This window comes from Colias eurytheme, chromosome 16 (assembly GCF_061535395.1).
Source record: "Colias eurytheme isolate Ceu_HAF_F1 chromosome 16, ilColEury1 Martin Lab GWU primary, whole genome shotgun sequence".
Classification (NCBI taxonomy): Eukaryota; Metazoa; Arthropoda; class Insecta; order Lepidoptera; family Pieridae; genus Colias; species Colias eurytheme.
Genome location: NC_142995.1, coordinates 6002065 through 6027933, shown reverse-complemented (window position 1 = coordinate 6027933; position 25869 = coordinate 6002065). Strand labels below are relative to the sequence as shown.

Here is a 25869-nt window from a genome sequence, read left to right as displayed (position 1 = left end):
TTAAATATAATGGTTATATTTTTTTTCTATCTTGAATTAATTACTTGTCGATATAAATATAAAAATGCATTAATATTTACTCCCTCGCAAAGTTATTAAAGTTATTTGATTTATGAATATTATCTGATACTATCGATAGAAATATACAAATAATATTTTATAGTTGAATGACAGTGGTTCACCAAAATGAAAATTTTCCGTCTATTGCCTTTTTATGAGTACCATCTAGTGTATTTAAAATCATAAATCTTTAATGGGTAGGTATTACTTAATTAACTTTAATCATAAGTCTTTAATGGGTATGTAAGTAGGTACATCAATCACAGATATAATTTTGAACCGAATATGAAACATACTGTATATTTGCACTTTGCACAGTTTTCTTTATTATTGAAAAACTACACAAAGTACTCGGTAGTCTGAGTACTTTAACTGCACTTGGAGGATACCAACGCAATCATGGATGGTTCGGATTCGATCAGCTTTGAAATGGAAAATTCTTTTTATAACAACTGCACACGTATAATATTTTATTTATAATATTATGTTATAATATTTAAATTTGATACATTCAAAAGTTAATTTAATATCTACTGGTTTTTGAATGCATGTATAGATTTATGTAAGTATTGCAGTTGTTTATGTGAAGGTGATGCTTCAGTATTTTCTTAAATACCTTTCAGGAGATGAGAGAAAGTATACAAGCTTTAAAGAAACTTATAAATATACAGCTTTTGCAATGGCGGCATCTCTTTCGTATCCGAATCCTAAGTATTTTAAAAGACGCATCTTTATCTTTTGTGAGTCTCTTTGCAATATCTTCCTTATTACATTTTTTAAGAGTTAATATTATAATGATTTGTTTGTATTTTAGGTTTAGTTATTTTATCGGTTTTACCTATATGTGCGCTTGCATTTTACGATACATATCGATATTGTATTGACTTCGATATTAATAATATTATTCAACAAACCAATTTGATCGGACCGTTTCTTGCTATATATTTTAAGGTAATGATATCTATTTCACTGATTAAAAAGCTTTAAATGTGATTTTTTATTAATTATTAACTAAATTTTCAGGTAATATGTCAAAACTATAAAGAAGAATTGGCTCTACAAATAATAAACGAAATAGACCGAGATTATGCTATATATAACAATTTGCCTGCGTCTTATCAACAGATAATTGATTTGAGCATTAGAAATAGTTTAGTATACAGTGAACGAGGCTGGGTAATAACAGTTTTATCTGTTGTATTAATTTTTCCTATAATGGCTGGGATAAAAACTACATACAGTTATTTATTCACATCTGAGCCCCAAAGGTTTATGATACATGATATTCGGACTCCATATGGAAGTTCTGAAGATAGATTCAAAAGTCCATATTACGAAATAATGTTCGCCTATATGTTATACGCTGCTTCAACGTATGTATTCAGCTTTATTGGCTATGATGGTTTCTTTGGGTTGTCCGTTAATCACGCATGTTTGAAAATGAAAATTTACTGCAAAATGTTTGAAGATGCTCTTAAGTCGAAAGATAATATTTACGGAAATATAAGGCAAGTTATTGCCGAACAGAATAGACTTTTCAGGTTGGTAGCGTCTTCATAAATTAAATAAATTTCATAGTTAACTTATAAAAATAAAAGTGTAATAAATTGTGTATCTGAATATTTGTTTTAGATTGGTGAACTTGATACAGGACACGTTTAATATTTGGTTGGGATTGATTCTGATTGCTACTATGATACAACTTTGCAATTGCATGTACACTCTCACCACTGTAACTAAACATTTGATCATTATTATTTCAAGCAGTAAATAGCTATACAAAAATCTAAACGTTCTTGAATGTTTTAGGGTGGTGGCTTTGATTTGAAATATATAATATTTGTAATAGGATCGGTCATTCACATATTTTTACCATGCCTTTATTCAGCCAAATTGAAGGAAACGGTAATACAAATTTATTCATCCATAATAATTGTTGGACATTGATATTATTTACTACATATTTAGCTAATTATGTTTCACTTATTCTTTGATTGCAATTGTATTTATTTTACGTTCAATTGTTATAATGGAACAGCACTTTATACTTTATATACTTTAAACTACTATTAGTTAGAAAATAAAATTACTTAAACATATTAATTAAAATTTCATGAATTGATTTGTAGTCTTTAGAAACCGCGACATTAATATATTGTGCTGGCTGGGAAGATATATACGAAACAAAAATACGCAAAGTAGTGCAGATTATGATCGCCAGATCACAGGTATTTTCGGTTACGTTATCAATAGATTCATTGCATTAAAATGCTGTAGGTACATGTATCAACTTTTTTAAAGTTAAGTAACTATGAATAATTAAGCACGTAGACCGAAAAATTTTCGCTGATTTGATAAGATAAATAATTTTATATTTTTACACTGTTTTGTTGTAACTATGCTATAATGATTTTCAGAGACCATTGGAGATCGTAGCCTTCAATATAAAGATATTTGATATGGATCTATTTGTTTCTGTAAGTAGTTATATGAATTTATAAATGAATTTAGGTTTATTATTTTACACGTTCAGTAATATTTGTGAACATTTTTATTAAGTTTTATAAATACGAACCACATCCGTGCGTATGAAGCCTATGCTATTGATTTTAATGATGAGTCATTATATTTATATGCAATTTAATAACACTTTCTTTGTTTTTCAGATTTTACAAACATCGTACTCTGTTTACACATTGCTGCGGTCATAATTTTTTCATAAGGATAAACTTTTTCTTAAAATTTTGTCCATGATGTAGTATGTAGTGCGAAAGGCTTTGATTTTGATTAATAAATACGATATGAAATACTTTAAATAAATAGTTTTCACTTCGTATAGTTTCCTACAAAAGCATTTTAAAGTACTTATAAAATAAATATAAATTTTCTTCAATTGTTAAATTAACAACTTATTAACTATATAAAAGTAAATAATCCCTATTAGATCATTTATAACAGTGTTTTATATCCATAACTTTAATAACAACAACAGAATTATATAAGTGAGAAATTTTAATAAAACTATTAGCATAAACATATTTTTTTATGATGGTGTTAAATCAGACTTTGGTCGAAATTATTATATTATTATTGCTCGCTTTTAATTATATTTAATTTATACAAAAAAAATTTACAACAAAATCGAACCAAAACAATTAAAAATTATACAAAAAAATAACTATCAAAATATATTAGGATAGAATTTATCTTTTTCTTATTTACAACCATTTATAATGAAATGGAACCGTAATGTAGCAGTAGTATACGGAGGGTACGAACATCAATTGAGAAGGGCTCTACCGATTTTAGCATTACATAATATGAATACATAATTATTTAATGGAAGTAACAAAACTATATAAAGCTATTATCTCTATAAAACGGACAGAAATACGAACCCGGATCCTATTCCTATATATACGAGTTAAAATTAGCATACATCTGCAATTTTTGCTGCTTTACACAGTTAAGCATATAGACTTTACATTGTGGTAGGTTATGCACCATTATATGTATATCCTTCTAATTAAATAATTGCCCATATAATATTTTGAGTCAAAATTATTTTTCAGTATTGTCATTCAGTTTTCTCAATAGGTTCAATATATCCGTTTTTTGTGAAATATTTAACATAGGTTATTAATAAAGTTACTTACGTTATATTTCAGGTAAGTATTTTGCAAACATATTTATCTTGTTAATTTGTTTTCATAACTCAAAAAGATTGTAACGTAACCTACGTATTAAATATAATATATTATTTCATGAATAAAATTCTGTAACAAATTATCGCTCTAATAAGAATTTAAAAAATAATTCTATACAAGCAGCACTGTCGGATAAAAATTAATTATTGAATCATCAAATTCTCTTATACCAGGGAAGATACAACAAGAACAATAAAATTTCTTCGCGTAATTGAATCCTGTATAACAATTTTATTGATTCAATTTAAAATCTATATTTTTTTTTGTTTTCGGACATTATAGAGACATCACGTTTCGTTTTTTCTATAAAATGCTGTTGCGGTAAATTTTAATTGTTACTAAGCTATGTCCCTAAGATTTAGTTTCATTAATAATTTTAATTGTGTATTATTATGGTCTAGTATAATAACATAATAATTAGAACTCTGTTGATTATAAATTAAGATTGAAACAGACATCTGATACAACTTATAAGATGTGTGGAATCAATATTTTCGTTTTTAATCTAAAAATCTAAAATTGCGATAGAATTTTCCACTAATATAACTGTACCTAATAGGTATATAATATAGTATACACCTATTTCCTATAGAGATACTAACTAGTTACCATACGAATAATTGCACTTATCTTTACAGTTTATTACATAATATAACGTCGTATGTGTCCTGTAATAAAATAAATTATACAGGTTTTAAACAAAAGTTTTTTGGTGAACTTAAATATTAGCTTTTTATATAAAGAGTATTGCATTATTTTAATATTACAATATATATCAAGATATCATCCTTAGAGCAATTAATCATCTAACGTCCATTTTCATGCTTTTTTGTTTGTTGGGTCTCCAGTTTGGATCAAGTTACGAAATATATACTTTACGTGATATCTATGTAAGTGTGAAGAATTTGTGATTGTAAAAATTATTAATTACATATTTTGTGTTCCGTAGGTCATTTCTATCATTTTTAAATCATTGAGCAGGTACGGCTTGACCATTTTGTTGATGTTTATTTTTTAATCAGAGTTTTATGAGGCTATTTAACAATCATTATGTGATAGGATTCATCCAATTTATAGCTAGTAATCGGTGCTAAACGTTTGCATAGGAATTACTTTTAATTTTCTCGATGTGTAATATAAAAAGGATCGCGAATATGTCCCGATATCCAGTGTTTATACTTGTTTTGACATAGACGTAAGTAATTTACCATTGATAAAATTAACCGTTTCGATTGAATTAAAATTGAACGAATTGAAATTCTTGACTAGTTTACGTATATGTATATCTAGCTTTCCGTCAGCCGCTTCGCACGCGTAGTCAAACTAGAAAAGCCCGCGTGTTCTCGTACCCGTGAAATTTCTGGGATAAAACCTATCCTATGTCCTTCCTCAGGTTTCAAGCTATCTCTGTATTAAATTTGTATAAAAAATGGATAAAAGTAATAATTTTGAAGTAAACCCATGCAGTTCTTTTTAAGTTTAGCCCGGACATATTATTATTTTATAAAAATCCGAATGTACTTTATTGGCTAATTTATTTCTCAGTTTTTATTTTATTGTTTTCATTTTTTAGTTAAAAATGAAGACCGTTATACTTCTGTGTGCTCTTTTTGGCGCTTCAATGGCCCAGCAAATTGAATACTATAGAACAGCAAATGACTATTTGGACATGAACGCCGTGGTTGAAGATCCGAAGAAACTACAGGAATTCGTCGACTGCTTCTTGGAAAGACAACCTTGTGATGAGGTGCCGGCTAGCTATTTGGGTACGTCATTTTGAATACAATGTATTATTCTCTGAAATTAAATATTTCTAGATTAAAATGTTACCAGTAAATTGAAGGAAAGTTTAACTCATGAAATACTATTTTGTATTCTTATTGTGAATTCGCCTAAAAGTACTAAGGCTTACCTAAAGTTATTAATCGAGTGATAAATAGTGTTGTATTCTAAGATGTTCAAAAAATATGTGTACTTATGTGTTTCCATATTTAGAAATAATATCTGTAAAAATAATACCTCATTAAAATGATATCGTCTTTCTTCCAGCGATAATTCCCGATTCTATAGAAACGGCGTGCGTAAAATGTAACCCAGCTCAAAAACATTTGGCCAACACCTTCTTGACTGGCTTACGCAAGAAAATGCCCACGGAATATGATAACTTCGTCAAGAAGTTTGATCCTGAAGGAAAATACATGGACACCTTTTTGGAAATTGTTAAAGGATATTAAAAGACTTGGAATGATTGATTTACAGCAACTATAGACTCTAGAGATAAATATTTATCTAATAAAAATATTAAACAATATACTGGTGTTTGATTAAATAAAATTCTAAATATAATCATGTGTAATCCGATCTTAAAATTAGTTCCGAGAAAATTAGTTAAATTAGCGGAAATAAATCTTGTGGTTTGGAAATCGCTACACTTTTTCCTTGACATGTCTAGATGATCATATCAAAAAAGGGTTGGGGTTGAGCTAATCAGCAAGCTGATCAATAGCTGCACGATACATCGTCAAAAAATCCACACAAGGAAGGAAGGAAAAGGAATTTGAATTATATTTTAATATAATACCTTCACTTGTTACACATATTTGTTTCACCTTAACCTTTAAAGGCTTATTATTCTCTACTTCATCTAGCAATTTTTATTGTATGCACTCTGCAACTGAAATATTATTAAAATTCAATTGATTATTAGATATTTTGTTAGATCCTGCTTTGATAAAAAGTCATATTTTGCTAGTAAGCATTACTTGAAAATGAAGTTGAATGATGATGTTGAATTTTTTGATTCACAGTTTTTATAAGACTTTTTATTAATTATAACTTGATGGGATCGATTGGATTAATAGGTGTTTGTATAGGAATCATTTAGAATATTCCTGAGTATGTGTGTGTGTCTGAATATAAAAAGGATCGTGGTTATGTCTCGATATCTAGTGCTTATACTGGTGTTGTCCAAGAACTAAGTAAGTAGCCTTTGAGCACATAATTAACAGCTTGATCACTTGGGGAGTACTTAATAATAAATTTCAATTTTTTTTTCTAATATGCCGCAAAATATAGCATACTCATAGTATAAGCGATATTTCTAATGTAATATTTTCTTTAATATCTAATTTTAATGTCAAAACATAAACCATATTAAATTATTGCAACAAAAATCTAATAGTCGAACAATTAAGATAAGTTGTTTGAATTTATAGTTGTTATATTTGACGTAGTGGTGGTGTAAGGACTGCATATGTTTTCTGTACTAAAGTTTGTTTTTCCTATTATCGAAATCATCAGCCCATTTACGTTTCCACTGCAGGGACACGGGCCTGCTATGAGGGTTCAGGCCATTTCCTACACTTACTTAGATTAAACATACCTAATAAGATGATGTTTAATCATTAGCCTCAAAATGAAGTTGATAATAAAGAATGTCCAAACATTTGGCTTTTAGGTAAAAATGAAGACCTTTGTACTTGTGTGTGCTCTTATCGCCGCTACAGCTACGGCCGAAGAAGATAAGTACAAAACAGTCACCGACCAGATCAACATGGAGGCCGTGGTCGATGATCCGAAGAAAATGCAGGAAGTCATGGACTGTTTGTTAGATGTACAACCTTGTTCGAAGCTGCAGGCTGACTTTTTAGGTAAGTAGATATATTATGATATCACTGTATAAATAGTACCTATTTATACAACCCTCTACCTATGGGTTACTCGTAAAACATAAGTAGATAACGACTTTTGTTCTACGGAGACGTTGGGATGTTATTATGTGATTTTTTGTTTTTTCTATTACTTAATTATGCAAATAGATTTTCTTCAGCAGTAGGTACAACGGAAAGTACAAAAAAGCGATCGAATGAATTTATGAATATAATCATTATTGTATAAACACTATGGTTTTTTATTTTATTTCAGCTTTAGTTCCGGAAGTTATTAAAACAGCATGCGCAAAATGTGATTCGACTCAAAAACATTCGGCAAACATCTTCCTGAATGCATTGCGTACCAAGATGCCCAAAGAATATGATAGCTTCGCCAAGAAATTTGATCCTGAAGGAAAATACTTGGGCACCCTTTTGGAAAATGTTAAAGGCCATTGACGGATGTGATGTGATTGATTATAAACTGTTTCAAATTCAACCAGCTACTATGTTTTATCTAATAAAAAATAATTCATAAAATATTAGCCTTTTTATTCAACCTTATTCGGATAAACCTATGTAGGGTAAGGTTGCTCAAGTCGTACCCCCTAAGGAAATTATGCTATAATATTCACGACAATTGAAATAATACAAAATAATCCACATTTACTGAATCTTTATTTAGTTGTCTATTATTAAAAAATCACAGAAACTTACAATGTTAATATTAAAATATATATTTTAACGTTTTTCAAAAACATACCTTCGGTACGATTAAGGCGCCTAGTTGCCTAATTCGTACCACATACAGCCTAAGTCGTACTTAGAAAATACACTTTAGTGAAGATATAATAAACTATATAGAAAAATTCTTAATAATAAGAGATCAATTTTAAGTAAGTTAAAATTACAAATAATTCAGTCTGAGATTAACTTAAGCATATTATTTGGTAATTATTTTAGTGAATAACAAAATCTTAGACCTAAATAGAAGTACGAGTAAAGAATTTTTAACAGGTACGACTTAAGCATACTTATCTTTGAGGTTGAAAAATAAAATTACTAACACAACCTAAAAATTTTCTCCTGTTTGAGTATGCCCAAACGATTGACAGATAAGCATTAAAAATCGTTGTTAACAAAGACAAAATATAAAGATAACATTCCTGCCGTAAAAAGCTTATGAATGAGTCGTTAATTTTACATGAAAAGTGATAAAAAACTAATTTTTTGAATTATTTTCGCTGCACGAAGCCGACCGCCTGACCACTTGTTTACGCTTGCTCGCGCGACTAAATAGTTCACGTTAACAACACTAGATGGCCCAATTCAATGGTATCAGACGAGATATTGGTGGGGTACGACTAACGCCGTGGTACGACTTGAGCAACCTTACCCTAAGTGCCTGTAAATTTAAGTGACACGTATGAAGAAGGCTTTGTGACCATTCAGAATAAGATCGTTGATTTTTAAATAGGTTTTCTATAACTCTATAACTCGAACTGTATTTATTTATATTTCCCATTATTCTATCGGGATGTGATATACCTCTGTTTAAGTCAACGAAGTAGACCGTTGACTTGAAAAGAGTGAGACATTTTCTAAAGTAAAATCAAATATGTAATGACTAATTTCATAAGGTATGAATTAAATAAAAATAAAAAAAATAAAATAGCCTTTATTGCTGTTACTTTTCTTAAGATTATTACATGCCAATTTCTTAAAAACTAAGTTAATTCTACTTATTCTAATTTTTATTTATAATATCGGCAACAGGTTTATAAGGAACAGCTTGTCTGTCGACAAAGGCCTCCTCTAAAGATTTCCATATATTTCTATCTTTTGCTAAGCGGGTCCATACAGGACCGGCTATTTTCTTAAATTCATCTTCCCATCTTTTGCTTTGTCTACCTCTATTCCTTTTGTTATCTCTTGGATACCATTCCGTTACTAACTTAGTCCATTTCTCTCTACTTTCTCTAAACATATGTCCTGTCCAACGCCATTTTAGCTGTCTGTAAGTTGTGAGTGCATGTTTAAATTTAGTTTTATTTTTAATTTCTTCTAATTTCACTCTATCTTTTAGTTTTATACCCAGAATACTCCTTTCCATTGAATTTTGGCAGACTTTTAATTTATTTTCCTGTAAATCTGTTAACGCTCATGTCTGGCACCCGTATAGTAAGCATGGCATAATGCATATTTCGTACACTTTCTTTTTTCCTTTCATAGGTATATCTTTATTCTTCATTATTTCCCGTAGAGACCAAAACCGTTTCCAAGTATTATTAATTCTTCGTTCTATTTCTTTATTCATGCAATCCACTGTCGATATAAGTTGGCCCAAATATATATATTCATTTACAAATTCTATTTGTTCATTGTTTACTGTTATTAGTTCGTTTGTTACTGTTCGTTGAGAATTCGTCATAATTTTTGTCTTAGTTAAGTTCATTGTCAGTCCTGCCTTAGCACTTTCATCCGATAGTTGCTGCATCATTACACCCAGAGTTCGTGCATCTTCTGATAATAAAACTAGATCGTCCGCGAAGCGCAGGTGGTTGAGATTTTCTCCATTTATATTGAGGCCATTTTCGGTCCAGTCAAGATTTCTGAAAATCATCTCCAGCACTGCTGAAAATAACTTCGGTGATATAGGATCTCCTTGGCGTACACCTCTTTGAATAGGAAATTCGTTGCCAGTAGATTCAAGTTTAATTTGTGCTGTGCTCGCTGTGTATACGTTTTTAATTATTCTTATGTATTTTGCTTGTATCCCTTGTTTCTTTAGAGCGTCCCATATAAATTCATGTTCCAAGGTATCGAACGCTTTGTTAAAATCAACGAATCCAATGTAATATGTTTTGTTATATTCTCTATATTTCTGTAAATCTTGTCGTAGAGCATGTATGTGATCTAAGGTTGAGAATTTACTTCGGAAACCAGCTTGTTCCTTAGGTTGGTTTTCATCTAGTGTATTGGTAATTCTGTTTAATATTATTTTAGAAAATATTTTATAAATATTTGACATTAAGCTGATCGGTCTGTAGTTTTTTATATCACCTTTGTCTCCCTTCTTATGTAACAGTATGATTGTCGATTTGGTCCAGTCCTCCGGAATGATTTCCGTTTCGAGGATTTCATTGAATAAATCTGTAAGTATTGGTGCTAACACTGGTAATGTAGTTTTTAGTATTTCATTTGTGATTAAGTCTGATCCAGGTGCCTTATCTACTTTTTGTGTTTCGATAGATTTTATTGTTTCTTCCTTCAGAATTGGTTTAATCTCCTCTTGGTTTTCTGAGTTATATACCTTTATTCCTTGTTCCTTTATATTGCTTTTGTATAAATTTTGATAATATTCCGTAGCGATACCTAGTATTTCTAGTCTTTTAGTGGTCTTTGCATTGTTTTTATTTTTCATATTTGGAATCCAGTCCTTTTTGTGATTCATTTCTTGCAGCGCCTTCTTTATTCCTCCTGTTTTTTCTATGTATGTTCTCAATGTTGTTGACCTTTTCATTTTCCGTTCTTTTCTAAGTTGTTCACTAATCTTTTTACTTAATTCTGCTATCTTATGGCCATTGTTTTTGTAAGTTCTTCCTTGTTGTATCAGTTCTTTCCGTTCTTGTAATAATTCCTTAGTTTTAAATGATATCACTTTCTTACTAGTTATGTTTACTTTCATAGTTTCTGTTTTTAGTTGTTTGATCAATCTGATGTATTTTTCTTGAGTCGACATTCTTTCTTTACCACCATTTTGCAGGGATATTTCAAGGTTTTTCAGAAGTAAATCTTTGCTACCGGTGCATTCAATGCCTTTCACGCTGTAGTGATATTTTCGTGCTCTTTTAGCACGTTTTCCTGATAGTTTTGCTCTAACAATTCTATGGTCTGAGTTAAAATTGAAGTTGTTTAAAATAGACAAATCTTCAAAAACTTTTATATTGTTAGACATAATAATATAGTCGATCTCGTTTTTATATCGGCCATTGGGAGAGATCCATGTCCATTTCTTTGATGGTTTCTTTTTGTAAAAACTGTTTAGGATGCTTAGCTTATTTTCAATGGCAAATGAAACTAGTCGTGAGCCGTTTTTACTTCTATTGCCAAATGCATGACATCCTATGTTATATTCTTCTCCACATTTTTGTTTACCAATCTGTCCATTAAAGTCACCCATAATTATCATGTTTTTTGATGCATATGAAGTAGTTAATTGTAGGTCTTCGTAAAATTTTTCTATTTTTACTATATCTTCTTTCTTATTTGATTCAATAGGCGAATACGCCTGGATTATAGTCCATTCTTGTTCTTCCTCACCATCTACGGGTAATAGAATGTTGAGAATTGCTATTCGTTCTGAAATACCCCTTAGTTCTTTAATGTTTTTGGCAAAACTCTTTTTAACTATAAATCCGACTCCATATAATCCGGGCGTCTCCCCAATGTGGTGTAGTATGTAATTTCCATGGTCTTCTATTTTTTCTCCAAATCTTCTTACTTCACTAATACCAATAATGTCCCATTTTATTTCATCCAATGCTAGTTCTAATTCTTTCAATTTCTCGGTGGTCCCTAGTGATCGGCAGTTTAAAGTTGCTATGTATATATCGTTATATTTATTTTTACTGATATTTTTTATCTTTAGAGGGTCGCGGTCTTTTTCCCCCACGATGACCAGTCGGCTTGGAGGAGAAAAATCAAAAAGTAAAATCAAATATGTAATGACTAATTTCATAAGGTATGAATTAGTTAACCATAATGGACTTAAATATTAGTATCGTCACATTAATAATTGCTTTTAATTCGTTTATAATTTACCTAATTAACATTGCATAATATATAATTATAATTAAGTGTATGTCATCCAATATAAGGAGGAACGTGTTTGTTTGTTAGACACTATACACGGTTATAGTTAACAGGTGAGTTACTTATATATTTTTTAATAGTACATACTCCCAACAGTATTTTATGAATGTTCCTTTACTTTATCTATTGTCCTTTATTCATATGTTAATGAGTAAAATAAAACAGATTCCTTAGCCTTCAAGCAATCTAAAAAAATACATGATATATTATTGCCTATAATACTAACCGAAACCAGGAATTGGTCGGAATTTAACTAATCATAACATACGGGAACATAGTAACTGCGGTTATTTGTATCCTCATAATTTCATTCAGGAAATCATATCTTAATTTACTATTTTTGCAGACATATCAAAATGAAATCCCTGCTTGTCCTATGTGTTTTGGTGGGCGTTTCATTTGCCGTGGACACTTCATTCTACACAACAGCAGACGACGATCTGGATGTGGCAAGCTTGATGAAGGATCATAAACGAGCTGAGGCGTATCTCGATTGCTTCCTGGGAAAGAAGCCGTGTGACGCGATTGCAGCTAGCTATTTGCGTAAGTATTTTCTTGAATTCGTGAAAAGAAACAATACAACTTTAAGAGCCTACTTACTACTATATTCTAATATTCATGATGGATATCATTTAGCAATGATTACAGAGTTAAATTGATTTTTTTATACAATGCTTTGTAGCCTTCTGTTTCGACATTTATTCATTATTGATAGTCTATACTTATGTTTACTAGCGGTTGAAGATCGCCTATTTTACTTTATTATCTTATTAAGCAAATAAAACAATTTAACATGTATTTTACAGTAATCATACCAGATTCGATCCGAACAAGTTGCAAGAGATGTAATCCAAAGCAAAAGCATTTGGCCAATACGTTCCTTAGCGGTCTTCGCGTATTGATGCCTGCTCAATATGAAGAATTTGTCAAGAAGTTCGATCCTAAGGGCATATACATGGATAAATTATTGGCACAAATTAAGGGATATTAGTTTTGCATTAGTGCTTTATTTTGTTTTGTTTTAATAAACGAATCTGTTGAAAAGTAATGTAGTTTTAATTGTTTTAATAACTAACCTTTTTGGAAAAGTAACTAAGCATATTCTTCGCAGATTCTCTAGTCTAAATACACATTAAAATTGCTTTCTAGAAATCATTTTTTTACGACCAAACATGCTTCCTTATTATCGTTTTGTTCCACTCTTAGTAAATTTTAACTACGCAGATACAAAAATCAAATAGCTATTTGTTACTTTATCCAAGAGTTATCACCACAGACATGTATCAAGATAGACTAAGCGAGTGTATGTACTTCCCGTGTCCAAACTAAGATTATGAAACTTACTTGACGCTGGCCTACACTCAGTCCGCGCTTGCAGTTCGCCAAGGAAAGACGTGAAGCTGAATAAAGTAAAATGCCGAATTACGCCGTTATAAACTGTAGAAACTCCACAGCTGTGAGTGGCCGAGTTAGCAGAGATGTTTCCTTCCACCGGTAAGTAATTTTCTAATTAGAATATGCACTATTTATTTTAAAATCAAATAAAGAATATCTGTGGAAAACGATCGTGACAAACACGGATACCAAATCATACGAAATGATTCGGAATACATTGCGGCTTTTACTTGGCACGGTAAAGATCGAGTTGTATGATAACAAGCAATGAATAGCGTCTTCTCATTTTTCTGTTCTCATTTTTCTGTCCAATTTTGTGGTTAGTGATGTTCATTTGATGCAACAGTTCTCGATTCTAATCGATTTTATAATCGAACAGAAAAATGATAATTTGAAGGAGCAATTTTTCAGAAAAAAAGGCATAGATTTTTTTTGTCAAAACTCCTTATTGCTTAGACTATGTTTGTTTTTTCTTTTCAGTTTTCCAAGTCACCCGAACATAAAAGAAAAATGGATTGATGCAACGGGACATAAAGATTGATTGATTGACAGTTTCATTACTTTCTTTCGATGGCCTCTCTAGTACGTAGTACACGGTAACTCAATGGGCATATGTAAGAAAAAGCTAAAACACATTAGTTTACTTGTTAGAATATTAAAAGGTTTATAAATTTATTTTATCATTCCTCTGTCTATGGTAATTATCATTTTTCTGTCTTGAATCGATTTAGTAATCGATTACGATTCATTTATTTAATTACCTCTTAGACATAGATCTAGTTTGATCTGATTTCTTTCGATTTACTTCGATGGGATAGGACGATACTAGAATCGCCGCGCGAGTGGCGTCCTAATCGATTTAGCGTAAAATGAAATTACCATCACTAAAAAGCGCTCGTGACGTCATAACGCGTCAAGGTCAGTACAAAAAATATGACACGCTTGGTTTTCATACAGATCGCGGTACTTGCGTAGTCTATCTATGTCTGTGGTTATCACATAAAAACTCTTAGAACCTGGTTAAATCCATTAGCAAATATGTAGAACAACAAATTTGATGATACCGTACATTTATTATTAGTACATTTTTGAAACAGAGTCTGTCAGTTAAAGTATTTCAATTTTATGATAGACTAGCAAACCCGGCGAACTCCGTTTCGCCACCAGAGACACTTTTTCTTTGCTATAAACCTCACGGAGCCTTTCAAACGAGACCACGAGACCTTTCAAACGAATGCAAAACCGTGTACCTAAATCGGTTCGTGCGTTCTGGAGTTATAGCGTCAGGAAGGAAAACCCGACTTATTTTTATATACATATAGTAGATAATATCGGCGTATGAACGTAACGTATACTACCGTAGATTTGGGAAAGGCCCTTTGTGTTTTATATATCGGATAATAATGCATATGAGAGTAGGGTACTCACACGTACATAATATTGTAATGAAAAGCTTTATTTTATAAATGGGATTGAATTTTAGTGATTTCATTCAATTAATATTTTTTTAAACATAGATATTATTGCTTGCCCAAGTTCAATGACATGTTATAAAGTTAAAGAAGCAATTTTTTATCATATCGTGGGACAATGCGCTTAAAATTTAAATGCATGTAAAGTACCTAGATAATTTACTTATTTATATTTTTCTATACGTTATACCACAGACTAATAATAATAATATACTACGTATACAATGTTATACGTTGGTTAAGGTTATACGTTGTTATACGGATAATTAATTTATGTTTATTAAATAAATAATTATGCAAAAAGATTCTACTACCCTTTTATAATTTGTTTAAAAGCTTTAAGCTTTAACTTTTATAATATGTGCGAGAAAAACGACAAAACCTAAATTTTCAAACCGTCAGTATTTCCCAGAAGTTAAAAATAGATGTGTCTGCAGATGAAGCGTGATTTTGTTAAAATTACAATCACGTTCACCATATATGCGAATAATGATTTTAAAAGTATCGAAAGAGAATCTTCAATAGGAATAATAAACCACGATTGAATATAGATTTTTAGATTACAGTAATGGTTTTAAGCTAAGTAGGGCCCAACTGTTTTAACATCTCAACCACCGAGCGGCCAGATCCGACCGCGACACAATAGATTTTCTATTGTGTCTGTGATTCCGGGGCGGGGGATTAATATATTTTTTAGTACTGCATGAATGTGGCCTCAATATAATTTGGGGCCCTATACTTTTAGTAAATACGTGTCTGTTTGATTTACATCAACCTTGTCTGTACCCTGGGAAATATATATAAACACAGGTTTGCAAGCTCATGAAAACATTTATTTTGCATTTTTGATTTTGATCAGACTTACCTGAGTGGTAAGTAACTTTTATATTTTTATAGAGATTTTGATTAACGTATTTTGTTAAACTTTAAGTTTTCCTAGGGTTGTAACTACATATAAACTTTTTACGCGTCTGGGAACTAATCTAACAAAATATACCTAGATTAAAATATTGGTTGTTTGAAGAACGTTATAAAAGTTCCTAATTCGACTATGTTTATTATTTGTGTTGGACATTGTACTTCTACATTATCTAGTGTCAATAAAGGGGTACCTACATTAGAGATTGATTGCTCCTGTTTCACTCAGTGTATCTCTAGAGTTGCTATTGATAACTGCTTTCTTTTAGATAAACATGTTCAAGTACATCGTACTCTTTGCTTCGGTGGCTATGCTGGTCTCCAGTGAGACTTACAGCACTGAGAATGATGATATCGACATTGAAGGTCTGGTGAACGATGTGAACAATCTCAGAGCATTCATCAACTGTTTCAACGATAAGGGAGAGTGTAACGTGGCTGCTGCTGACTTTAAAAGTAAGTACATTTTTGTATTAGGCATAAAATGTATGGTCTAGTTTTAAGATCAATGTTGGCTATTAGGTGAAACGAACTCGGTACCTATTACGGCCAAGTTTCTTAGGTCAACCATTATTTTTACTATAATATTTTCTATGAGAATTTAAATCAGTTATTATTTAGCTAGAGTATTTTTACTAAACAATTTATTTGTATAAATCATTGCATATTATTTTTTTCATGAAAATTAGTAACTATAACAAAACATTTTGTTGGAAATAAAAAGAGTTATTGCCATCAATAGGAATGTTTATGAATTTATAATTAAATGGTTAAACGAACTTACCTGTAAGTGAAGTTCTACCATAATTATACGAAGCTCCTTGTCTGAGACGGTTTTTACTATGGTAGTCTACGGTTTCATGCTAGTAGCCATCACAATGTATCCAAGCTAAAAAAAAAAACAAAAACACGACAATATCCGGAACGCAACTGTCAAACTTCATTACTTTTAAAGCAAGAAGTTTCATGAACAACTCAGACTTGGTCAGAGGTGGGTAGGGTGGGAACAGGTACCGTCTCAGACAAGGAGCTTCGTATAATTATGGTAGAACTTCACTTACAGGTAAGTTCGTTTAACCATTTAATTATACTCTCTCCTTGTCTGAGACGGTTTTTACTATGGTAGATGTTTAAAGATTCATGAGTTGTGAATGAAACCATTTATAATAAATCAAATGAATTTTTTATTTATTTCAAAATATTACAAATATTCTTATAACTAGAGACAAGTTTTTCTTAAATATTTGTACTCAGATTACAAATAGTATCAGAGAAGGATAAAGGATCTTCTATTATAGGCCTATTGTAAAACCTAGCAAATACAGAAGAACCTCTAGACCAGCCAGCAGTCTTACGGATAAGGTCTATGCTAAGACCCGCCCTGTTTGCTGCCGACGTAGTCGCGTGTCTGGTACTATGGGCAGAAAAAACAGACACATCTATCCCAGATTCACACAATACGGATTTTATCCAACGACTTATTGTTTGAGATGAAGCCTTCTTATATGGTTTTTTAAATGTTAAAATCAGGTGATCTATGTTTTGCCTTAATTTTTCTGTGGCTTTTAAATAAATTTTTATAATTTCTACAGGGCAGATTTCTTTTTCCGTAAACGACTGCAAATGTAAGATTGGTTGAAATGAATTTTTATTTGACGTTTTTATAATGTCTGGGATTTTAATTTGAACTCCGCTTTGTGTAAATTTAATATTTGATACTTTTATTAGGGACAGTGTTTGAACCCTATGTCCCGTAGTAAGAGCTAACATTATAACAAGTTTTTTAGTAGCCCTTTGTAAATCCAAATTATTATTCGTATAATTTTTACCTATATATTCTAATACTAAGCCTGGGTCCCAAGTCATATTATATTTTGGTTTAGGTGGTTTCATTTTAAACACACCTTTTAAGAATCTTTTTATTCTATCATCTGCACTAACTTTCGGTCCCATTATTAATACAATAGCTGATCTAATGGTATTAAGGGTACCATATGAGGCACCTGAGTTAAAACGTTCACTTAAAAAATTTAAAATAAATGGGACTGAAGTTTGAAAAGGATCTAATTTAAACCTATTACAAAAACTCCACCATAATTTAAGAGAGCTATCATATTGTTTGATAGTATTGCTAGATAGTGAATTTAACATAATTCCTAAGGCTGAGTTTGGAGTGCCCCGTCTCACGAACGCCTCGCTGACAGCAGCCCTGCAGCCAGGGTAAGTTGTTGATGAAGGGGGTGTGTTTCTCTGTAAGGAGAAGATAATAAATTTGGATTGGGTTCGAAAATTAACATTTTTCCAACTAGAAGAGTCTGTAATGTGGGAAACCAGGCTTGGGATTTCCATAAAGGAAATACCAAGATACCTTCTGCTTTATCACATTGTATTTTTCTAATGCATTTTAAAACTAATGAGAAAGGAGGAAATGCATAAAAAAAATATTTACTCCATTTAACAGTAAATGCATCTACAGCAAACGCTTCAGGATCTTGTTTCCATGAGATAAACTTCTTACATTTGTTATTGATTCTAGAGGCAAATAAATCAATTTCTGGGCAGCCAAATTGTTGTACAATTTCATCATAGGCAGTATTTGAAAGTTCCCATTCTATGTTTATTTTCCTTGATTCAAAGTCAGCTTCAAAATTATCTTTTGAATTTATGTATGACGCATACACCCAGATATTTTTTCTCTCGCAATATTGCCAAAAAATCCTAGCCATTTCATTTAAATGAGGAAATTGAACACCACCCATTTTGTTAATATATGCTACTGCTGTTGTGTTATCCACTCTGAGTAAGATTTCACAATGACTTAGGTCTTTTGTAAAAGATTGAAGTCCTAGATAAGCTGCCTTAATTTCTAAGAAATTGATATGGTTTTGCCTCTCAGTGGAAGACCATGAACCTGAAGCTCGCTCTATACCACAAGCTGCTCCCCAGCCAGTGGTTGAGGCAACTGTCTGAATTTCTAGAGAAAAATTATAATTTTGAATCGGGTTAGACCTATCTATGTTCTTTGTCCACCATTCTAATTCGGAAGTAACTATTTTTGATAATTCCATTTTTTCATCATAATTGTTATCCTTTTTAATTAAAGCAAGATATCTCTCCCTTTCTAGAAGTTTTGTATATACCCATGAATAAGGTATAGCTGGACAAACTGAAGTTAATTTTCCTAGCAGTTGAGAAAATTCCCTTATTTTACAAGACTTAATTTTCTTGAAATAATTAACTTTTTCTATTATAGATAATTGTTTTTCTAGAGGTACTGATAAGGACATTGATCTTGAATCTATAATTAGGCCCAGGTAAGTACAAGTCTTTTTAGGTGTGAAAATACTCTTTTCAAGGTTAATAATAAAACCTAGATCTTGAAACAAAGTGCACGAAATCTCTATATCCTTCCTACATTGTTCTTTTAATGAGTTAAAATATATTATATCGTCTAAGTAAGATGTCAGGACAATATTTTTATTTCTAAGGTAGGTACATATTGGTTTCATAAGTTTTGTGAATACAAAAGGGGCTGTGCATAAACCAAAAGGTAAGCAGTTAAATTCATACAACTTATTGTCAAATTTAAACCTCAAAAACTTTTTTGATTCATTTGAAATAGCCACACTAAAGTATGCATCTTTCAAATCTAATTTTGCCATATACCAGTCTTGAGTAATTAATTTACATGCTGTTCTCATGTCTTCTAATTTGAAATGACATGTATCAATGTATTGATTTAATTCTTTTAAATTCAATATAAACCTGAATGTACCATTTGGTTTTGGAATTACAAATATTGGTGATATAAACTGGCCCACTATATATTCACATTGAGATACAGCACCCAAATTTATTAATTTTTCAATTTCCCATTCAATAATTTCTTTTTCTTTGTTAGACCAAGACTGATGGGGTCCTGTATGCTCTGGAGGGATAAAATTAAATGGGATATTGTATCCCTGAACCCATTGTAAGATTACCGGGTCATTAGTAATTTTTAACCAGTTATGAGAAAAAAATTTCAATTTACCGGCATGTACCTCTAGTATCTGCGATATTTGTTTTGGGGTTGTCGACTGGGGCACTGGGCTTGAGGTCTCTTCCGCTGTTGTTGAGGCCTCTTTCCCTGGGCTTGCTGGGGAGTCTGAATTTGCTTGGCTGGCACGCTGCGAGGTTGATGATGTGCTTGCCCGCTGCGGGGTTGAGAATGGTGTTGCAGCGGGCTCTTCCAGTTTTCCTGTCTTATAGGTCTTTTAATTTGGGAGCCTGTTTTTTGAATGCTCTGGGCCGCTTTAATAAGTTCCCCACAGTTTTTACCAAAAAGGTATTCGTCTGTTTTTACCTTTTTGACTGCTTCCTTTATAACTGGACTTGTTCCCGCAAGAGCAAAAAATTTTCTCGATTCGGAGTCTTGGTGGAGAACTTCTGCGGCTAGTTTTGCGGAGTCATTCAGTTGTTCTACAATTTCTTTGGTATTTATATTACCCTTAAGGACACAGGTAAGTGCCTTACCTAATGCGACCATCATTTTACCTATTAACGCCTGACGGAAAACTATTCGTTTGTCTCGCTTCTTACTGGCTTCATTCATAGCCGCTGCTATCTCTTCATTCAAGACAGGCGGTACAGCTGCCATAAAATTTATTGGTGAGGGGTATTTCTTTGTTAAATTTTCTCTGGCTTCTTTTCCAAGTCCCTGATGAATGATGTTTGTCCATCGTTCTGTCAGCTGCTGCTGTATCTCCCCACCAACAATGTTTTCCTTCTCACCTTCCTTGCCCAGGGCTAACAGAAGCTCCTCTGGGATATCTTCGACTGTAAATAATATAAAACAAAATGTTATTCATTTCTCATACTACTATATGATTTTATTTATTTAGGGAACAAACATTTCTGTCAGGCTGTGGTTGTAACTGTCTATCCACAAGTGATAGCACTAGAAAGTAAGAATAAAATGTCTATCCGCTAAGTGATAGCGCTGAAATGTATATATCTGACACTGTCTATCCGCTAGGTGATAGCGCTGAAATGTATATAATATATAACTGACATTGTCTACCTGCTAGTGGTAGCGCTAAGTCAAAAATTAGTATTGGGCCTGTACACTAGTTTAATAGGTACTAAATCTACCACAGTCATCCAGTCGTTTGAAGTAGGTAAGATTTGGGTTAACAATATTACCTGTCAAGTCTTCAGTGCATTCAACAGGAGGAGGAGGAGGAGTCCCTGGACTTGACTCTCTATCTCTATCAGTTCTGCCTTCACATTTCTTCAATTTTCTTTCCAGTTTTTTTAATTTCTTCCACAAATCTTCTTGGGAATAGGAATCTGATCTTTTTCTTTTCCCCATTTTCACTTCACAATTATTTTAAGACAGTGATTTTTGCAACGCAAACACAAGAGAGATAAAACACGCGTGATCCGTAGGTACAATGAGAAAGTTTTTTCAGGAAACGGAAATGACTAGTGTACGAATATAACGAACCTAACAAAAAACCCGCTTTTTCGTTCAGAAAAACACTCATGTCATGTTGACATGTACAAACAGGTTGCAATGCATAAACATAACATAAACATAACCTCTAAACCGGTACATACGCGATATTTAATGATATTCTTTGGTAAAACGACGTTAATATCTTCGTTTGACTACCAAAAAACTTTTATGCTATGTATCACTTACCCCTTGAACGTTAGTAAGAATTCAATCCATTTATGTACCTTTAATGCACTCGTCATTGTAAGATTTCCTTTGCATTTATAAGCTTGTAGCACTTGATTTATTCAATTTACAGTGGAACATGATATTAAAACTTAGTATTAGTAATTAATACACTTGTTTTTAAATGAAATTTTCATTTTTATAAAAATAAACAAAATTTTACTGTGATGGCTTGCGCACAAAAAAACGTAATGAAGTTTGACAGTTGCGTTCCGGATATTGTCGTGTTTTTGTTTTTTTTTTTAGCTTGGATACATTGTGATGGCTACTAGCATGAAACCGTAGACTACCATAGTAAAAACCGTCTCAGACAAGGAGAGAGTATAATATAAATGTACCATTGTCTACATTTTTTCCAAGCCAGGTAGTGAAAATCATACAAGTTGTATAAGAATTCACAGAGTTAATGAATACGTTATTAGATGTATAGATACTGGTTACCTTAGATCATTAACTGGTTACCTAATAAAGTTTGTAAAAATATGTTTCATTATTTACATAGGAATATAGCCATAAAAATTATAATTACTTTGTCTTATTACTTATCTAAATATTTTGAGATATCAGCATTTGTTTAAATATTTTAAGTATAATTGGCTCAAGTATCATATAGCTTGCATTTTTTACACACGTATAGGTCAGGGAAGGTTCAAACAAAAGCAAGATAACCTTGAAAATTATAAATAATTAACATTAAGGCGTTGCTAACCCGATGTATCTATACTAATATTATAAAGAGGAAAGGTTTGTAATTATGTATGTATGTATGGGTTTCACGTATAAACTACAGGACCGATTTCAATGAAATTTAGCACACATATAGAGGGTAACTTAAATTAACACATATGGTTCTATCCCGGAAATCCCACGGGAACCGGAGATACGCAGGTTAAGCTAGTCTACTTATATAACGAATATTGTATAATATGATTACTTTTTTTATGCTATTTTATAAAACAATCTATCGTGGATTACCTAGCGAGACAAAATAATTATTTACGGGAATAAACTTTCACACTATGTACCTATTAATTCTACTAATTTAATTACTTATTGTTATTAGATATTTAACTAAGTTAATGTGGTGGTGACGATTGTACAGATTAATTTTGCTTGTAGACCGTATCTAGCATATTATTAATTGTTTTTCATTCCTAATGGCTAACATACCATTATTATTAATTTAATCTCTCGATAATCTCGATCTCGTTCTATTAATAATATTATATTCGCAGACGTATGTACGACGCCTTTTACTTTTAGAAATTGGTTTAGTATGGCAAAGTACATATTACAACATTTGTATTCATGCATTATTTTTAGTAGGAGATTTTATTTATAATCTCGTAAATAGTATGCATATACCTGCGTACTTGTCTTCGTTGGTATGGAATTTAAAATGGTGCGATTTCGATTTATTTTCTCTTTGTTTTTGCCTTTATAAGTTGCATAGGTATCTATACAATTAATAAGTAAATCTATTCGATCTATTCTATACCTTACAAAAACATACAAAGTCTAAATAAAACATGAATCATGAATTTAGTGCTAACAATATGCAATCAATTTAAACATTCCGAAAAAAAAAACATATTATCACTTATCAGCTATATAGTTAAGCGGTATACACTTATAAAAAAAAAATCTTAAACAAAGCAGCTTACGTAAATTGAATAAACAAAAGGAAATTATAATATATTAACCAGTATTTCTCTATTTGCAGAGGACCTCAGAGACGCATTCGAAACGTCATGTTCGAAATGTACTGAAGCCCAAAAGCACATCTTCAAGAGATTCCTTGAAGAGGGCAAAGTGAAACTGCCAGAGGAATTCGCATACTTCCTCCAGAAATACGACTCAGAGGGAAAATACATTCAGCCTTTGGAACAGGCTATTGCCAAGTTTTAGATACGATTTATACATAGATGATACAATAATATTATGACAACTGTTTTTCTTTGTTCTGAGAATTATTTGATTCACCTGTGAATTTTAATAAAGTGCGATAATATCATAGTTATATTTTTTTAGCCATTCATACCTGTCCATACTACTTGTAGGATGTGTCCGAGTGATGTAATTTTTTTAATTTTAATTTTTTTTTATTCTTCTCTACCTACTTACCTATATATCATTTTTTCTACCGCTATTTAGGTTTATTTTTCTGCGTTTTAAACAAAATGAGCCTAGATGTTGGGTTACCAGATAAACAAAAAATTCTAATGTTTTATACAGTTTATACCTCTATAGGTTGTGTACCTACATACACAATATGACTGTGGTCTGTGTGCTTACAATATAAATATTTAATTTATGTGTTAAAGGTTCATATGGTTGTAAAATCAATATTTACTCGTTTAATAGAAGAATCAGGGCCACAGCCTATGGTGGTAATGTCTTGGATAGGTTATTGGAAACAATACCTATAATTTTAACAGCTGTTAGATAAACTAATTTAATTCCAGAAAGCTTGAATTCGGTTTCCGGCCATTGATCTTCTTGAAATAATAAAATTGAGACAACTAGTGTAAATATAACATTATACGTATATACGTAAATAATTTAGTAACTAGTTAACTATTCTACACGCAGTAGGGTAAATCCACTTGATAGAAATATTCATTACTTTTTGAGCAAATATAAATAACGTCTTTGCTGGAAGAATACAAATGAAGCATATTTTATAAAATGTGAAGTCAAATTCAATTAATTATGCTTTTATTATGCATTTATCCGTCTAATATCTTAACGCAATAAAACTTATTTTTCAACATTTTTGGCATGAACACGAGAGAGCCGAATTATATCTACATAAGTATTTTACTTAGATAAAGCAGAGAAGAGTAAGATGTGGTAAGATTTACCTTGTGAATCGCCGTAAAAGTGCGATTGCAAAATCCACAAATTAGCTCGCATGCTCATTGCTCCTTTTCACCTTGTTTTTTTACCGCAGGTTTTATCTTGATAACATTCAGCAATTTCTTTTCAGCCATTTGTGAGGGCAAGTGAAAGTTTACGGCAAACTATAATAGTACGTCTGCTCACAATGAAAAATTAAAATAAACCTGACATCTTAGCCTGACATTGAAAAAAAAAAATTTATTAAAAAAAATATAATAATAATAATAACATGACAAAAGAAAAATTTATTAAAAAAAATACCGCATTTGGCGCGTTCTTTTAAAATTCGAACGTGTTTATTCTTAAACCCCTTACAGACGACACAATTTTTCGTCCAATTTGACTAGATCGGCAATCAAATTGGGTCGTCTAGACGGAAATATGAAATTCAAGGTCATTGGGTGGTCGGGATCGGCCGATTTGCGATTGCCTTGGGATTGCCCGATCAAATTGGGTGGTGTGGACGCTAATTGGCCAATTTTTACTTGTAATCTCTTCCTGATGCTAGATATTTAAGCTATTAATCTCTCCTCAGGACTAACGGCTTCTCTCATAACAGTGTCTTGTTTAGTAATGTATGGGCTTACTAGAGATAATAATTCATTAAAAGTGTCATGGTCCATCCGCATAAAATTTGTGAAATCGACACTGTCCAGTTCTCTAACAATATTTATATGACTTCGGCGATTTCTTTTAAGCAACAATTCTTTGCTCCATATCCTTTTTATTTTTCTTTCTTCTAAATTTGTAGTTACAGCCAATATCAGGCCCAATTTTTGTTTTTTACTAAGAGGCATGTTGCAAAAAAAAGTCCAGTCAGTAACAGCAACGGAGCAGAACTAAAATTGGCGATTTAATTGTGTACGTGTGGATAGACGATCAAATTGGGCCCGATTCAATCGGCAATCAAATCGGCTGATTAAATTGTGTCGTCTGGAAGGGGTTTTAATTGATAGCTCGCTTTATTTATGTCACAGATAATATAATACAGTAGGCGCGCGATAATCCGGCGCTCGCCAATCCGGCACGCTCAGTAGTCCGGCACTTCGGGACTCAGACAGCCCGCTCTATAATCCGGCGTTTAATAGCTGAACGCCGGATTACTGAACGAAAACGTCACAAATGATGAACCTAATATGTAATTTTAATACTTATTTAATTAATAT

General features: G+C 31.7%; 7 protein-coding genes across 8 annotated transcripts; 5 read left to right on the top strand and 2 right to left on the bottom strand.

Moving 5' to 3' along the window:
• Positions 1-1332: 1332 nt before the first annotated feature.
• LOC149901830 (odorant receptor 4-like) lies at positions 1333-2771 on the top strand. Its single transcript, XM_090111304.1, has 6 exons — positions 1333-1601; positions 1693-1792; positions 1870-1965; positions 2190-2288; positions 2478-2537; positions 2727-2771. The coding sequence occupies exons 1-6, from the start codon at positions 1333-1335 to the stop codon at positions 2769-2771; spliced, it is 669 nt and encodes a 222-aa protein (XP_089967430.1).
• Positions 2772-4944: 2173 nt separating this feature from the next.
• On the top strand, positions 4945-6078 carry LOC149901829 (allergen Tha p 1-like). Its single transcript, XM_090111307.1, has 3 exons — positions 4945-4962; positions 5341-5533; positions 5817-6078. The coding sequence occupies exons 2-3, from the start codon at positions 5347-5349 to the stop codon at positions 5999-6001; spliced, it is 372 nt and encodes a 123-aa protein (XP_089967433.1). The 5' UTR covers positions 4945-4962; positions 5341-5346; the 3' UTR covers positions 6002-6078.
• Positions 6079-6669: 591 nt separating this feature from the next.
• Positions 6670-7890, top strand: LOC149901828 (ejaculatory bulb-specific protein 3-like). The gene is made up of 3 exons (XM_090111308.1): positions 6670-6745; positions 7225-7417; positions 7692-7890. The coding sequence occupies exons 2-3, from the start codon at positions 7231-7233 to the stop codon at positions 7874-7876; spliced, it is 372 nt and encodes a 123-aa protein (XP_089967434.1). The 5' UTR covers positions 6670-6745; positions 7225-7230; the 3' UTR covers positions 7877-7890.
• Positions 7891-9578: 1688 nt separating this feature from the next.
• Positions 9579-12158, bottom strand: LOC149901827 (uncharacterized). The gene has a single exon (XM_090111171.1). The coding sequence runs from the start codon at positions 12156-12158 to the stop codon at positions 9579-9581; it is 2580 nt and encodes an 859-aa protein (XP_089967297.1).
• A 483-nt stretch (positions 12159-12641) lies between these two features.
• Positions 12642-13283, top strand: LOC149901826 (allergen Tha p 1-like). The gene is made up of 2 exons (XM_090110683.1): positions 12642-12835; positions 13099-13283. Exons 1-2 carry the CDS (start codon positions 12649-12651, stop codon positions 13281-13283), a joined length of 372 nt encoding a protein of 123 aa, XP_089966809.1. The 5' UTR covers positions 12642-12648.
• Positions 13284-15954: 2671 nt separating this feature from the next.
• Positions 15955-23818, top strand: LOC149901824 (allergen Tha p 1-like). Its single transcript, XM_090110838.1, has 3 exons — positions 15955-16031; positions 16347-16533; positions 23526-23818. Exons 2-3 carry the CDS (start codon positions 16353-16355, stop codon positions 23708-23710), a joined length of 366 nt encoding a protein of 121 aa, XP_089966964.1. The 5' UTR covers positions 15955-16031; positions 16347-16352; the 3' UTR covers positions 23711-23818.
• Positions 16891-21491, bottom strand: LOC149901825 (uncharacterized). Of its 2 annotated transcripts, none has more exons than XM_090110836.1 (3): positions 21262-21491; positions 20111-20895; positions 16891-18327 (listed from the first exon to the last, which is right to left on the bottom strand). In XM_090110836.1, the coding sequence occupies exons 1-2, from the start codon at positions 21428-21430 to the stop codon at positions 20123-20125; spliced, it is 942 nt and encodes a 313-aa protein (XP_089966962.1). In that variant the 5' UTR covers positions 21431-21491; the 3' UTR covers positions 16891-18327; positions 20111-20122. The 2 variants fall into 2 exon arrangements, with proteins under 2 accessions (XP_089966962.1, XP_089966961.1); XM_090110835.1 differs by having other exon boundaries at positions 20121-20895.
• Positions 23819-25869: the final 2051 nt, after the last annotated feature.